This window comes from Aptenodytes forsteri, unplaced genomic scaffold (assembly GCF_000699145.1).
Source record: "Aptenodytes forsteri isolate BGI_AS27 unplaced genomic scaffold, ASM69914v1 Scaffold278, whole genome shotgun sequence".
NCBI classification, from domain to species: Eukaryota; Metazoa; Chordata; class Aves; order Sphenisciformes; family Spheniscidae; genus Aptenodytes; species Aptenodytes forsteri.
Window position 1 is genome coordinate 1,159,085 of NW_008795907.1, and position 16,735 is coordinate 1,175,819.

Consider the following 16,735-nt stretch of genomic DNA (forward strand, 5'->3'; position numbering starts at 1 on the left):
TGTCAAGTGTTCCTGTACATCTACAGTGGGTAACCATGTGTTTTCACATGGTGAACAATGATGAGCATTCAGCAAATAGCATGATTTGTGAATAAAGGTAAAGCTAAAGGCAGGTAAGGTGAAGCAGTGTTCCTACATTGTCCAAATGAATTGATGTGGATTGATAGGATGTATACCAGTCTTGACTTCAAAATAATACTTTAGCTGGGTTCTTCCTGGGGACATCAGTCCAGCTGTCTGAGTCTGCTTGTAAGATGAGAACCTGACCATCATTTTGCACACGCCATTGTGTCGTGAAAGTTTATACTTCCAGATTAGTTTATACTTGTATGAGTTACACATCAAGAAAAATTAGAACATTACCTTTAAAAGGCTCAGTGAACAAAAAAAACCAAACTCATTGAAAAAGATTTTCCTTAATGTTTGTCCTCTAAATACTATCTGGCTATTAGTGAAAAATACGATTTTTCTCAATTCTTTGTTCTAAACCATTTGTTTTTCTTTTTTTCCTGAGACGTGAAATTTATTGAGTTTACTGAAAAGGTGGACCATTCTTAGTTCTTTCTCTTTTTAAGCCACACATTTTACAGCAGTATAATACAGTATGCTTTGCCAGCAGTTTGCATAAAACTTGTTGTTCATCCTAAATGGAATTAATATATTTGGAGAGCTAGGTCTCCCCCTGCCACATTCTATTGTCTTTCTACAATAGAATTTGGGCACTTTTTTCTACTTTGAAGTGCTGTCCTCAGCTTCAGCACAAATTGGTTTACAGTGAAGAATTCACTGATAGGGGAATGTCTTGGGTATCGAAGTATGTAGGTATGACCAAAGTGAAAGATGTTTCTCTTGACATTTCAGTCCAAAGGAGCACAGCTGATTACTACCTGCCTTATAAAGATGCCAACATGGCATCTTAATGAGATCCTCGCAGGCATGTGTGTGAGTCTCTTGTCCAGTTCATAACTGGTCATGCAAACATCCATGATCCACTTTGTGACAAATGAGTGCCAAACTAATGAGAGTGGTTACATACAACCCTCAAAAGTATGACTTGCCAAAAAAGGTTGTTCTCTGTCTCTCTGAGAACTGCAGTGTATTGTGGATGGGTTGAACTTAAATCATGCATGAACAGATCAACTCTGGAGCAAATATGCAGTAGTTTGAATATGCCAGGAAGGACTGGATTCAGCATGCATGTGCTGATGACTTCACCTCTTCAACTGTGGTAAAGACACGTTCAGAAGTAGATACCAAATGTGCACAGTCCTGGAATTTTCCCCGTGAGAGTACATGGGTGGAGCCCCAAACCAATTAGGTTTTGAGAATACACTGTGGTGTATTCCAGAAAGACTGGCAGTAACTGTTTAGTCAACAGTCGGTAAGAGAAGATTGCTGATAAGAGGCAGGTCATTGCGGTGTGAGAACAGCTGCTATTCCTCAAATAAGGCAAGACTTGGTTAGAGAGAATTCCTGTATGTGGACCCTGGCTAGTAAGTTCATAATGCAGATAAGGAATGGTGAGGAGCACTGGTACAACAGCAGGTGCTGCTTTACAGTGTGTCTAGACAATTAGGTGATAAACTGCTAGTCTAGCAAGAGAAGTCCAATCTCATACTCTGATTAAGAATCTTTTCAAAATCAGACTGCCGTTTCATTGGATTTTACTTAAATCTCATGATGTTTAGATTCTGTCTTAAATTCCCTGGGTTTCTGTAATTATGAAAGCATGATTTTTTGGAAGCTATCAGCTTTGACTGCTGCATGGAAGAAGTTGAGAACGTCAGTTATAAAAGTTCAAATATTAAAATATGAATTAAAGAAACCTCTGTGGTGTAGGAAATTGTCAGTTGTTATAAAAGTTCAAATATTAAAATATGAATTAAAGAAACCTCTGTGGTTTATGAAATTGTCAGTTCATGACTTGAATAGTTTGAAGTGATGAATTATACTGCAAGAAACTGTGATTTTTATTCTGGTTTGGTGTATTTAAAACATAAATATTTATTACAAATTTCTATTCCCATTTACAAAATATTTGCTTTTTGTAAGTTCCCTTTACTATGATTTGATTCTGATGGATATAGTTCCAGTCACTGATGCTTTCTTTTTTTTTTTCTCTTTTTCAGTTACACCAGCAGAGTTGTTTCCAATGGACTGAAGGCACAAATTAATAATCCAGAACTGAAAGTCAGAGGATTGGACCCACTCATCAGTAATTTAATTGATAAACTTCAGCACTTTAATCAAGTAAGTAATTTTTAGAGATAAAAGCATTTTATCATGGGGTTTGATAGCAGAGCTGAAGCTAAAATTACTAGGTGTACTGCTTCTCATGTTATGTTTCCCAGGGTCATAGGCCTGAAATAGCCATGGAGTGGGCCTGGTACTAAAGGCAACTGAAGATTCTGTTGTGCCAGCTGGTTTATGAACTCTAACGAGGCAAAATTACTTCCCTGGAAGTTGCTCTAATTCCTGGCTGTTGTTCCATAGCTGTTGATTAACTGTCCTACAGTCCACAGTCCCAGGAACATGGAGGAACTCCTGAGTCCCACAGTTCACGTGAAGCTTGTGACTAGAGTCAGGCTGTGTGAGCGCCTTTAGGAGTCCTGTTGATATTCTTGTGTTGGAGGAATATCTCCTTGTTTGTGCAGCTTCCTGTTTTTCAGTGGTGTAGATATAAACAGATCAAAAGACAAAATGGGTCTATAAGGATGTGATAACTGAACTGTACGGCATGCTGAAGTCAGGACAGAAGGTGCTCCAGGATGAATTAACCTTGCACCTTTGAAAACATTTCCTTGACAGGCCTTGTTCTCGAGCCCCTCAGCCCAAACGGAAAGATAACCTACCAATGAGTTTGTCAGAGGCATGATTAACCTGTGTCTGCCTCTATCATCTATTTGGGTTTCCTCAGATGCATTTGCAGTCCTGGTGCATCTGCTGTCTTTCAAAGCTGAATGCATGGTTCTCTGATATTACTGCTTTAGCACACCTCTTTGTGAGCTCTTAAAGTAGTGCCAGTCCAAATGAGCTGGAGCTAACAGATTTAAGAGAGATTGATTTTCATTTAAAGTAGGCATGTTTTCTTGTCAACTTGGAAGAATGCTTACAACAGTGTGTTCGGAGTCAGATGTGTTTGCACATTAGTCTACTCGTAATCTTTCACTGTTAAAGAGTGATGGAGCATGGGGATATAAATAGTTAGTAGAAAACCACTGTAAGATTAAAGTCCACCTTTGCAGGTGGGGTGTGCAGGAAGAAAAATAATCTGCACAGGTAAAACGGGAGGAGGAATTGCTTAGTCAGGATGTGGGAGGTTATTAAGACTGTGGCTGTGACCGGGAGTCATGATTTGATCTCTTATTTGCTCCTGCAAAAGTATGACCCTCCTTTACCTCTCATCAACCACCGGTGGTAAATCTATATCTAACCAGTAATTAGTGTTTTTGTTAAATCTTGCTTGGCTCTAAAGTTCTACTATTCTGTAGGCTGCAGTTTAGGGATTCTTTGTATCACACTGTTTGATTTAACTTGCCATGGGGGATTACAACAACCAGTCTGATGCGGTACTTAATACTACAGTGAAATAGACATTAGGTAGTCAGATTGATGAAAAGGATAATTCATTATTTATCTGCCTTTGCATGTTATAAAGTAGAGTGTTAATTTACTTTATAAATATTAGATATATCCATCTGTGTAATAGTCTTCTATAAACACTGACAATAGGAAATAGTTAGAAATAGATTAAATTAAAAGTAGCTGTTTATTGGAATTGTATTCTTTGTCTGCTGTAGAAAAATAAAAATCTGAACGGTCTCATAATGAGCTGCATACCAACTTTCTTAAGTTATGTATGTTTAAAAAACAGCTTCAAAGAACACTTTTTAGTCAGAAAAATAAAATCCAATTCCTAGATCTTTCTGTAAGTTGCAAGTGTTGCTTTGTTACTTCTGTTTTAGGAGACTATCATCCTTAAGTAAATGTAACTCCCATCAGATTGAGGTGCTTAGCAATAATGGATTCCAAGGGTAAAGGATTAAACAGAATACTGATTATTGCCCTAAGATGGTTTGTTCTTAAGTACTTGGAATAATATAAATTCCTTTGATCGTAATTTTAGTAAGATTTCTTCAGAGATCAAAGCATCAAAGAAGTTGCTGAATATCTAAGGCTTTCACATACAACATCAAACATGTGTAGCTGTTTTCTGCTTCTTGAATTTTCATTTCAGTTATGATATTAATATACAAATAAAACCTGACACTGAGAAGCCGATTAAATCAGGAGTTTAAAGTGTCATCACTAGAGTGTGTAGACTGTATAGAGGAAGAGTTATACAGAATCCCATTACTCACAGGCAAATTGATTTCATTAAAATATTTTTTTTTTGGAGGCAATATGTAAGATGGAATTTAAACAGTGATAAAATAAGGCGTTATCTTTGTATCTTCTTAAGTGTTTGACATTTGCAACACCATTTTAAGCAATAGTTGCATATACAGAAGCAATCCTAGAGAGGCAGGAAGCCTGGAGAGCAGAGAACAGAGCGATGCACAGAATGTACATCATAGGTGATTTGATGTGTCTAGGCCCTAATAATCTTCTACCACTTAAGTAATACTGCTAAACTACCCAGAAGAAAGCATATTCTTGGATAAGAGAAAGATGTGCTGAGTTTTTTAAATGGAATTACATTTCTGTCTTAAGAAAACAAGCTCCAGCCATGCTGGATCTATCCCTCAGAGAGCCTGGACCTCTTGGCTTTCTCCCTCTCTCTCTCATTGTTTTGCAAAGGTGCATGTTTTTGAAAATCAGAACAATTTGCTGCTAGATCAATTTGCTGAGGTTGTGGAGTACTGTCAACTACAGCTATGTTCAAATCAGCAGGATTCATTTTTCTAAAAGATGTACCTTAGCTCAGCAATTCTTAATGATTTCTGGAGCAAATCTAATCGCTGCTGTCTTCGATAGATCCTCTTCCACCTCCTGTCTTCCACTGCTGGACCCCAGCTCCTCCTCATCACTCTGCAACTACTGCTGCAGCCTCCTTCCCCCATGCTGGCAGTCCCAGACTGCGGATGCAGCAGCGCGGTGCAGCAGGGTCAGTGGGGCCTGAGGTAACATGGGCCTTTGGCGACTGGGGTAGCAATGCAGTGCAAGGCTGTGAGCAAGAGTAGCTTGTCACTGGCCATGCAGAAGTAGCAAACTATTCATTCAATTAAATCCAAAACTGACAGTCTTTGGTGTACAGCAGCCATTTCTTTGTTAGCTCCTTATTATGACTTATCCACAAATGTAAAGAGACTAATAACTTCATTGATCCTAAATCCCATGGACACAAACAGAACTCTTGTCAATGTATTATTGTTCTATTTGGTGCATGCCAACTCCAGCACGTTACAAATAGTCTGTACGCAAGTTGTCTTCCATTTCTGCCTGTCATTTAGGCTGAAATATCAGTTTGTTGGAGATCATAGCAGTTCCTCATTTTTTTCATCTGGGACTTAAATCCTCACCACATAGTTGTTGTTTTTTTAAAAAAAAAGATTATGCAAATAGCAGGCTATTTCATAACCACTTTGCAAAGCCAAAAGTAAAGTGAAATTTAGAGAATATTGTTCAACAATTAGTTATTTGCATCCCTGGCAGATAAGGTATTTGAAGGGTTTATTGTAGCTGCTGATTCACATATCAATAGAACTACCGAGTTACCATTTACAGTAACTTTTACTTTTAGTAATGCAAAAACAGATCAAGTGAAGTCCCAGATTGATTTTGAAGAACTAGCAGTTAGAAATAACATCTTTTCCTCCCCTTTTTTTGTGAATAGAGCAGATGTGAACTGCAACTGATAATAAACATAAAATCCCCCATTGCGCCTTTTTTGACTACTGCTTCTTGCCACGTAATCACACTTAAATATGTTTTAATGTTTTTCTTCAGCATAATGCTTTTCACAGTTGAAACACAAGTGGTTCTGAAGCCAAGGTTAAAAATCCTAAAGGATCAATTGCATTGAAAAGCAATGAGAATGTTAGGAAAAAGTGAAAAAGCTTTGACTATAACTTTACTAGCAGGGTTGCATGGGCATTCTCAAAGGATTATAATATAATAAGTATTATACAAGTTTAACTTATTTGTCTTTTGTCAGCCTAAATCTAATCTTGACAGATTTTGAGAATCAGTGTGTTTTGCTGTTGTCAGTCAGAGATGAATGCTTAGGGCATGGCTGTAATTCAAGAAGACAGTGCAATATCTTAGCGCTTAAAATGAGAGCAATGCCAAAGCAAATCTTGCTGAATCTGGTCCCACATATTCTTTTTTTTTCCCCCACCAAAGTCTCATGGATCTGCCAGCTGAACTAAGAAATGCATGTAACTTGAATTCCTTTTAGATTCATATACAAAGGATGCCGTCATAACAAAGTTTGAAGCAGCAGCACTGAGATGTTTCTTATCAATAATATGAGCTAGCCATAATTTAATCTCGAATGTGAATTTAATTGGGTTAGACAATAGAGAATAATACAATAAATCATTTAACTACTACTTAATTTTAAAGTGTATGTATTTTTTAGACATCTATAAAATTTATTACATTATAGACTTTTTATATTAGATTTAAGTGGAGACAAGTTGGTTTGATTTTCGTCCAAACTTGTAGCTGACTTGGACTAAGACTCAAAATATTCTGTTCTTCATTTCATCCAATGCAAACATAAAAAGAAAGGTAGTCATCTTAGAAAGACTGTTGCTATATTACTTCTAGTACTTGGGATTTAAACAGCCTCAACAGGAACAGAAATATTATTGTGTGCCCCCCACATACCTCCCAAAACCTGCAGAGACTTGTGTCCCTTACAAAACAGAGCACCTTTCCCAGAACTGCCATATGTCTGGATTTCTAAAACAGGTCCTTTTTTTTTTTCTATCCAAAGCATTTGGAGACTTTGGACATTTCTTCAGGATTTCAGGTGCTCCATATCCCTTTTGGAAGTGTGAAGCAAGACATCTGGAAATCCTAGAGATATTCATTCTCTCTTCGGTGGCTAACCAAGCAGACTATCTGTAATCTGAGGCATTGAATTTAATGCAGATGCACAGATTAATAGAAAAAGACACACTGAAGTGATTGGGCCCCGGTTCTAGTTTGTAGTGTGTACAGCGTACTGACAATCTGTGCACACGCAGTACGCTTTCAGGGCTTTCAGGATATGTTGCATGCAGACTCTATTATACAGGTACTTCTATGATGCTAATCCCGTACAGAAATACAGGAGGTGAAAGGCTGTGTTTTCTGCGCGGTGATACTGCCAAGGGCACACCTTCATAGCCTGTTGAGGATGCCACCCAACTCACCCCAAGACTGATTTTATCTTTTGCAAGTAACGTAGGATCCACGTCACCAATCAACTGGTGAAAGCGGTCCATAACACAACAGAGATTGTTGATTCTTCAGTGCAGGTTTTGAATGGTCTGGGTCATAGAAGTCTTAAAGATTAATCTTGCATCAGCTTGTCTGCAGTTCAAGTACAAGAGAGATTTTCATTGAAGCGCACACTTCTACAGTTGTGTTGGTCCTTTTTGAATTCACATCACTATAAAGGCAATAACAGCCCTCGCCACCTTCATCTCCAAATGTGAACAGCAGTGATAATTGAATTAATACAATAGTTATTGGCTGATTAATACATAGCAGCGAGAAATGCATATACTTAAGGAAAATAAAGATAGAATTAATAAAACCTTAAACAATTATATTTAAAGTCATTCTTCACTATGAGTATGGTGAGGCACTGGAACATGTTGCCCAGAGAAGTTGTGGATGCCCCCTCCCTGGAAGCGTTCAAGACCAGGTTGGATGGGGCTTTGAGCAACCTCGTCTAGTGGGAGGTGTCCCTGCCTCTGGCAGCGGAGTTGGAACTAGATGATCTTTAAGGTCTTTCTATGATTCTGTGAAAGTCTTATAATGCCAGGATAGAGCAAATGGACTCCGTTTTTTTTTTAATTTATTTCCTGCTCTGCTGTATAAAAATTGTTCACCCCTATCATCTCAGATTACTTCATCAGTTATACAGTTTGGTTCTCATCCTGTTTTTTCAAAATGTTTGTTCTTATTAGATTCATGGGCTTTTTTTTTTTCTCCCCTGCTAAGAATCAGACATCTCTTTGTTTCCAGATACAGATGCTGAATGCTCAGCTCTGAGATAAGTTATGATCTTTTTCATAATCCATATGCAATGAAACACTCATCCCAGTGCTTGAAACAATCTAGCTTACTCAAAGACTGAGCATAATCTTTCTCTGTGTGGTCTTCTGTATGGTTTTCTGTTTCTTAGGAAATACATATATACACACATATGTAACGTAGACTGTATAAAAATTTTGAAGACATCAGATTTCATAATATCTGTGATTAAAGCAAGAAAAGATACATAAATGCTGCCAGCCTGGGAAAAAGAAACAAAATCTAGTAGCAATTTAGCTCTCTTTTGTTTCTTTAAAGAACCTGGCAGATTTCTGTTATATATAGTTCTTAGCAAGTCATCTTTGGGTCCGAAGCTTTTTGCTTTTGTAACATATTTTCACATTGACTTGTCAATCAAAGTTGAGAAAAAGCATCTGCTGTCTACTGGGGGACTCTTGTTACCAAGAGAAATAAAAATCAACAAAGAGGCCTCTTCGCAAAGCAGTGTATCACACAGTAGTGCATCAGGATATGGTAGTATCTAGCAGACTACATAGTTATGGGGTTGCTTCACTAGGACGTGTTTCTTGCAATAAAGGCTGTAGTTCCCAGGCAATTAAACAGAATGTAGTTGCTGATTGCTTAGGAGCATTTATCTGTCAGGGCTTCCATTAGAAGGAGTAAAATTCACAGGAAATATATTCAAATAGCAGGCTGGGGCATCTGAAGTCTGTCAAAATCCAATTCTGGTCTTAGGGTTCTGCAAACTGCTGTTGTTTTGAGACCAGTAATTTGTGCCTCTTCCTCATTTCTGACTTATGCATCCCAGGTGAGGCTGCTGGGGAGCATCCGTGAGGAGGGGGCGTGCAGGGGAAGGAGCAGGGACAGGCTTAGGGCCACAGCTGACTCAGCTGGGCTCTTACTGGAAAAGAGAGAGATGTGGCCATGAAGGAAGAAAAACGCACTCAGATTCCTTTTGTCCGTGTACCTTGAGGGGCAGATAGAAAAGCAGACCAGCCAATAATAATTCAGTCATTAGACTATTCATCTGGAGATGTGGGATCTCCTCATTCAAGGCCTGGCAGCCCCAGTCACTGGGCTGTGTGTGGTGGTTTTCTTCTCTCATATGCCCTTATGTTTTAAAAAGAAAAGGAGTTTAGAAGCTCTAACCTTGGTTCTGCTGTGGCATTAAAACTCCTGTCAAAACCAGAAGTTTGTCCATGAATCACAACAGGAGAGCTCTTTCTAGTCCAGTCCCACTGAAAAAACATCACTGGAGCATTGTTTTATAGAGAGCATATGTTAATGTTGTAATTTATTGCTAATTGAGGTATATATTATCCCTGGCTGAAATCAGTGTACTTTTGCTGGCCTGAGGTCTGCAGGTTGTTTGTTTGGTTCTGTTAAATATAGTGTCTTGAGATATAATTAAATAATTTTAATTAGAATTGAGAAATGACTTTTTAGTATTAAAAACAGCATCAAGATTTCAATAGAAACAGAAGTCATGTGAAATACTGGCTCAACTAAACCAAAGTGTAGCATTTTAAAATAAGACAAATCTGAACCTCAACATAAATCCAGCATCTTACTATATGCTAGCAAATATATAATGCTAAAATGCCCGTTTATTATTCATGTGTTGTGTCTCAGAGTATGCTGTGCTATTTGTCTTGCAAGCATTTTCAGAAATTATTTGCCCAGATGGGCCATTGTATGTGTTTTGTTTTGCTCATTGTGGGAAATTAGTCTTAATAAATCAAAATCACATATTGAGTCACAGTAGTGACTTGAGCCAAGTGAGGGAAAGGGAGGGGAGAGCTACTGTTTCAATCTATAACTGAGCCAAAACATTTCATGTATAGAAAAACGTAGTTTGGAAAAAAGAGTTGTATTTAAAAAAAACCCAACAGAGTCTGTCCTTTGGCTTGAGTGTCCCGTTCAAGTTGCAGCTGATTAGTGAAACCTGAGCTGATACTTATTTTCACAGATGAGCTGAAAAGTGTTTTGGATCCTCTGGTGCAATGGCTGCAAGTGAAGAGAGGGTCAAGCCTTGGAGGGATCTGCTTTGGCCTGACCCAGTGGAAGGTGGTACGGGAGCACAAGGCTGGGCATGAGAGTACAAGGGCTGGTGTGGGCACCCAAGGCCAGGCAGTAAAGCAAGGTGGGGGCGGGGGCATGAGGCATCTAGGGGCATCTAGGAAGAGCTGGTCAGCCCTGGAGTTTGCGATTGCTGCCCAGGGGGTGGAGGCAGCAAAAGGGAAACTTTTCCACCATTAATGGAAATACTGTGGTTTCTTGCCACCACAAGAGAAATGCATCACTCTAATAACTGTTGTCTTTGTGGTATAAGGTGCTAACCAAAATGTGTACTGTTGTTACTGTTCAACAACTGTTAACAGTTGTTACTGTTCTTGACCAGAAATGCCCCTTTGTGGGTGTTGGCAGAGGGGAGGAAGCATGGATCTGACTGCTACAATAGCCTATTTGTTTTGATGTTAATTGATTTTTTTAAAGATAGAAAGCAATTATCATTGAATTAATTAAGGTTGTCATACCGAAATTCTAAATTCTCTTTTATGCGAATACTTATTTCGTTCTATTAGGCCATCATCTTTTTCTGATCACTCTAATAATTGTAAGTCATATACATTGCTTTAAGTTATTATCATTAGAAGTGTGATTATGGTATTTACTTTTGATCTCATTCCTGAGGTACGATAATGTGCTTATTTTTGGAGGTGGTAAGCTTAGCATAATAGGAAAGAAAAGCAGGGATTTATGGGCTGATCATTGTTTTTTTTAGGGTAGAGGAAAGGTCTTCAAACAATTGATTGATCATTGGCCAAAAGCAAGAACAGGGTCATTTTCCTCTCTTTCTGTTCCACTACTAAAGGGAGGAGACAGGAGAAAAAGCGGTGTAAGAGAATAAAACTAAAGACTACCTAAAGCCCAAACTTAGTCTGTAAAGCTCAAGTGGATCTGTACTGCTGGTGACGGCAAGTGGCTTAATGCTACTGAAGTATACTGCTGCTTCCCAGTTAAAGCAAACAACTTGTTTCCAGCAATAATGTGGGTTGCATTGTAGCTCAAGTTGATGAATCAGACCTGGACCAGAGAAACCCCAGATCATGTGTCCCTCTGAGAGGTTTCTCTTACTAGGTGCCTGATATGGCTGCCCACTGTAGCTGCCCAATGCCACTCCCAGATGCTTCCCGCACAACCCAGAAGCATGGGAGCCAAGTCATCGATAACACCTGCAGCCCTCATGTTTAGGCTGCTTAACTGGTTCCTCTGTGGCAGCTTAATGTGAGATGGTTCATACTTGTCTTGCTCAGGCAAGCAGCCTTTTAATATGTCTCCTCACTATATCTGCAGTGTGTAGAGAGACTAAAACCTCTGAATCAGTTTGGTGCTGGTGGTATTCATGTGATCAGTCACATACTTCTTGGAGGACAAAATAAAGAAGAGCTAATGATAGGTGTGAGGTGAGGTTAGGCAAATTTCCTGGTGTCACTGTCTAGTCTCTAAAGGAAAAAATAGGGCCACGAGCAAGCATCAGAGGAATACTTGATCTGCATTCCTCTTCTATCAGCGTTCGTTCCCTTACACTTTGGAATTTAGAAAGCAGGCCTGAACATTGGAGAGAGGCTGTGTCAGGAATAGCCTTTCTCTTCTATTTAGGGAGACATTCATAAGTAATTAATAAAAGAGGAAAGACTAAAGGAAACAATCCCCTTGTTTGAGGCAGAACCGCTACTGTGAAATAGCATTATTTGTCAATTTAAAGAAATCCAGTCTTACAATAGACCTGTTTTGCTTCTGACCCTGTCTTACACTTCTTTGGTGTTGTACATAATACTTGTAAAGGTTCAAGTATATTACATCTCACACCCACCTGATCACACACACATCCCAGAGCTATGCTAAGAGTAGTTCACCAAATCCAGAAGAGATCCTAGGGTATCAGACTCACATTTTCCTCATCTCATCATGAGCTCTTCTGCCAAGTTGGAATCAAAAAAGCAAGATGTATGTAGGTGCATCAACCTCATTAGTAAAATCACACAAATGCCAGTTTGGCACGATCATTGTTGCTACCGCTCTTTTATCAAAAGCATGATGCAATTCTTGAATGGCTACAGACCTCCTTGACCTTGCTTTCAGTGTGTTCCCCAAAACATTGGGCATCTCAGCGTTCTGGGTGCTAAGCATGATGGCTGGCCAGGCTGTACTAGCACAGCACAGAAGGCACCTTCCTGCTCTCTGCCCCACGAGCAGGCCTAGGAGGCTTCTTCCATCCTGACACTGAGACATCTCTCCCTTCTTCCAGCTTTCAAGTGTAGCTATTCCCCACTTCTCCAGGGAAACACTTATCAATTAATAGCGTTAATTCTGTGTGGCTGACGTCCTGTCTTCTCCATTACAAAAGCTTGATATTGTACATTCATGTGTCTCGTCAAAGTTCCCATGATAAACTTCCCATCAGATACAAAAGGCTGAGTCTTACCTGCCTGTTTGCTAATACTGACTGCAGGAGAACCATCTGGTAGGGAGAGAAATCACTTTTATTTGTAACTGTTTCTTAATTTTTATCTTCTTGCTTTTGTGTCAAGACTTGGAGACTTGCAAAGAATGTAAGTTCAGCTAATACCAAAAAGTTTAGTGGGAATTTTACAAACCCTACTGCAGTCTAATTTTCACCGTCTGTTACTTTTATGAGCATTGGCTAGTCTTTAACTTTCTTACTTTTTTACTGGCCTTTCTTACCCATATTGAAATGTTTTGTTTCTGAAAATCAGCCTAGTTTAAGTCCATTTTCAAATAATTAAGTTAGGTGTATTATTTAAAGGCATTATGAAAGCTCTTCAGCTGAGTATATCAGCTGATTTCATTGTAGTCCAGACAGTCTATGCAGTTTGCCCCTAACTCAATTCAGTCCTGTGCAGATATGAGGCCAGCATGTAGGCTTAAGAGGAGAACATACCAAGGAATGGAAAGTAATTTCTTTGGTCATAGGAGACTACAGCATAGTTTCCTATAAACATTGTTCTATCTGGATTATTAGGGATGGTAAAAATCAGATAGTTATATCAATAACAGGTTAAACGCACCAGCACTCAGTACGGAACCAAACTCCACACCAAAGCCATAGAAGATGGTCTGTATGTCAGGGAACCACATAGGGACTTCATCTTTAAGGAAGGTTAAAACTCACTTTCAAATAGAGATGTGCTGATATTCTGTCACTTGATCGCTGCATTCCATCCCAAACAGGAGCAGAAGTTGCTTACGGATATGAAGCACCTGAGAGGAAATAGCCATGGCCCAGGTCTGAGCTTTGGGCAGTGCTTGGAGCAGGCAGCTGCAGTGCGTTGCAGAGAGGGCTTAGTGCTTGTGGGAACTCTCTTTAAATGGCTTTAGGAGGACTGTTTCTCATAGCCGCAAGACACCAGGATCAGCTGAGATCTGGGCTTCCCAAGAAGCTGGGGACCCTGCCACTCACAAAGGAAAAGTGTGGCTTCCTGAAGTAGCAGGTTTTCCTGGCCCTGCAGAGCTCGAGTTGCTCAGAAACCCTGTCTGCCCAAATGGTGCGTGATCTTCTTACAAAGTGACTGTTCAGGAACCTCAGCTGCAACATGGACTGGGCAGTAGTCTGGTGTCAGCTCAGCACAGGCTGAGACCCAAGGTTTTCTGTTAGTGTTCAGTTGCCTCCTGGAGAGTTGGTGTATTTGTCTGAGATAGAATATTAACCAGATTCTCCCCACCGTGCCTTTCCAGGTTGATACCTTGAGAGGTGACATTTTATCACTACGATACCCAATGGCTTCTCTCACCCAGGACGTGAAACACTGGTAGAAATAATGATAGGGAAATACTGTGCATCTGTGACTTAAATGCACATTCAGACACAGTTGAGTTGAGTGACTTTCCTCAGACTTCTTTAAAAGTTTAGGTCCAAGCCAACATTGTATGCACTGGCTTACATGGTGCTTAAATGACAAAATGCAGAGAGCCCCACAGAGCACTTATGTTAAAGGCTGTCATAAGTAATAGTCACTGGGAATTAAGAATTTTTTTCAAATGCATTAGCAATAAGACTATTTTCAGAGGCATATATTTTAATTCTGATTGTTCTATCATTTTTCTACCAGTATTTACCAGAGCATAGAAGTTACCAGAGTAATAGACAATTTGAGGTTGGAAGAGACAATCTGGAGATAATCCGGCTCAACCTTCTGTTGAAATCAGGGCCTTAGATTAGGTTATCCAGGGCCCTGTAAAACCAAGTCTTGCATAATTCTAGCGAGGGAGATTCCATCACTTCTCTGGTGCCCCTCCACTTTGTTGTTTGTTTGCTTGCCTTCATCTATGAAAATAAGTACACTAGTCTTAAATGCCTCACTTCTTCCTGTTTATAATGTTCTCAAGGTCTAGCTTGAATTCATAGACAATAGTTCTTGGGCACAGAATAGGTACTTTACACCTTTATACACTGAAATATGTTCCAGTGTATAAAGCAAGAGCAGTTATATAATAACTTGATAGCGGGATACCTGGAAGTTCCTGCTTCCTATAGGAAAACGTCCAAAGGAAATGACAAGAAAAGTAAACAGCATGTCTCCATATCTTGCATGAAGCAGATTCCTGTGTGAATCCAGCCTGCCTGGATTACCACTGGTGAGACTGCCATAAACAAATGGAGAATACTGGTTAGGCGGCAGCCTGCTCATTTACAGAGCACAGAATTTGCACACACTTAAGGCTGGAAGAAAATTTACTACTGTGCACATGATGCTGCGAAAAGCCTCAGGTATTACAGTTGGGAACCATTTGCTCGCTACTGTTCTTTTGAATAGCAATGAGGTGCATGTAAAAGTCTGTATGCCATGGCTTCTATGCCTTTGCAAATGTAGCTGAGCAGAGATGGGACCTTTTCTACCTTTAACTGTGATTTCATGGCTTAAAATGCCACTTAGAGATTTGAGCTCTGTAGTCCTGAAAACATCCAGGCCCTTAGTTTCTGTACCCCTAAATACCTCAGGCTTTGGCTAGCTGAAGTGTCTTCCATTGCAAATATGATTTATTTACTATGCACTGTTTAGTGACACCTACAATCTATCCTGCTTCCTGGGACTGTATGCATTTTAAATGAGATAATACATTTATTTCACTTGCCTTTTTCATGCATCTGAAATGAGCCTGTGCCTCAGTGCAGTTACGTGGGAGTGCATCTATTTGGGGCTGAGTATTCCCAGTCCCAGATGTCATGGATGAACTTGTCATTATGCAGAACAGTCACCCAGGAGACCACCGGTTCCCTCCAGAAATGGGTAGCCTTGGTATTGCCTTAACACTAATAGCAAAGTGAAAAATGAGAGGCAGTGAATAGGACAGTGCCACTTCACATGTAGAAATTATACACTTTAATCACTGTTTCCTCAAGCTCGCTTTTGAGCTGTGCAAAGACACCAGTCTTCACTCTGGAGAAAAGTCATCCCATGGAGAGTCTGTTATCACATAAATCTCATGCAAGTGCTTCCCCCACCCCAAAGATTTGACAGTTGCCAGTACTTAGCAAGCATGAGCCGCTCACAAACAGCTGCAGAAGGTACCTGCCTTGTTGCAAGACAGAAACTGGGTTCTCTGCCTCTTACAGCAACTGAGAGCTCACAAAAAGTTGTTAACATAGAAACATTGGTGAGTATTCACAAAGGGTAACGTTGATCTAGTAAAGCAAACAAGACCCAGCATGTATAACCATGCTCAAGCCCAGAATCAATATTTGTGTGTCCCTAACTTCAAAGACATAAATAATTCCATTGGCTATTCACACTGTGTATAATTATATGCATGTTTGAGTGAGGGTCATGCCCAAAAATAAGAGAGATACAGGGCCAGGTGTAAGCCTTCTGAGGTTAAACCCTTTGCATAATTGTTGGAGAATAAGACTCCTTCTTCGAGAGGGTAAGTCAAAATCTCGACATCAAGGCTTTTACTCCATACCACCCTTCTCCATAGATAATAAAAGGAATCTAGGGAGGGTCTTCTGGCAAGGCTAGCATTAACCTTTGCCAGTCCACTATCATTTATCCCCCCAATTTTCTCCTTACCAGAAGCCTTCAATTCAGTACGGCGTTTAAACACACAGGTCACTCGGTCGGTGTATGTAGGTGCATGTAGAGGTGTGTGCTTTTTTGATGCTTTAGTGCCGAGTGTGCTCCTGCACAGGTGTTTATGCATTCCAGGCTCATGGCAGTGTGCATACCACATCACCCAGTCCACAAAAGAGGCAGGGGTAAAAGGATTGAATTGTTTTGAAGCAACCACAATGTGTCCTCAGTCTTGCACAGTTCAGTGACATCTGAAGATGAATTTATTGTAGGCCTCTACATGCTTTTAACGTGTGTAACTGAAAAAAAAGGAACTGATGTACACATTCTGTTGTTTCCAACATTTGGAAAAGAAGGTTTCTAGCTCTAATTTATTAATAATTCTGATATGGAAGATACTTTTTCTGTGTGACGAGGACTTTTCCACA

The 16,735-nt window shown here is 39.7% G+C and overlaps 1 protein-coding gene across 1 annotated transcript in view; it reads left to right on the forward strand.

The window, feature by feature from the left end:
• Positions 1-16,735, forward strand: part of LOC103903132 (glypican-5) — a 395,395-nt gene that overhangs the window by 234,660 nt on the left and 144,000 nt on the right. The window contains exon 7 of the mRNA XM_009284270.1: positions 2,130-2,250. Within this exon, the coding sequence (XP_009282545.1) occupies positions 2,130-2,250 (121 nt within the window). The remainder of the gene's footprint in view (positions 1-2,129; positions 2,251-16,735) is intronic.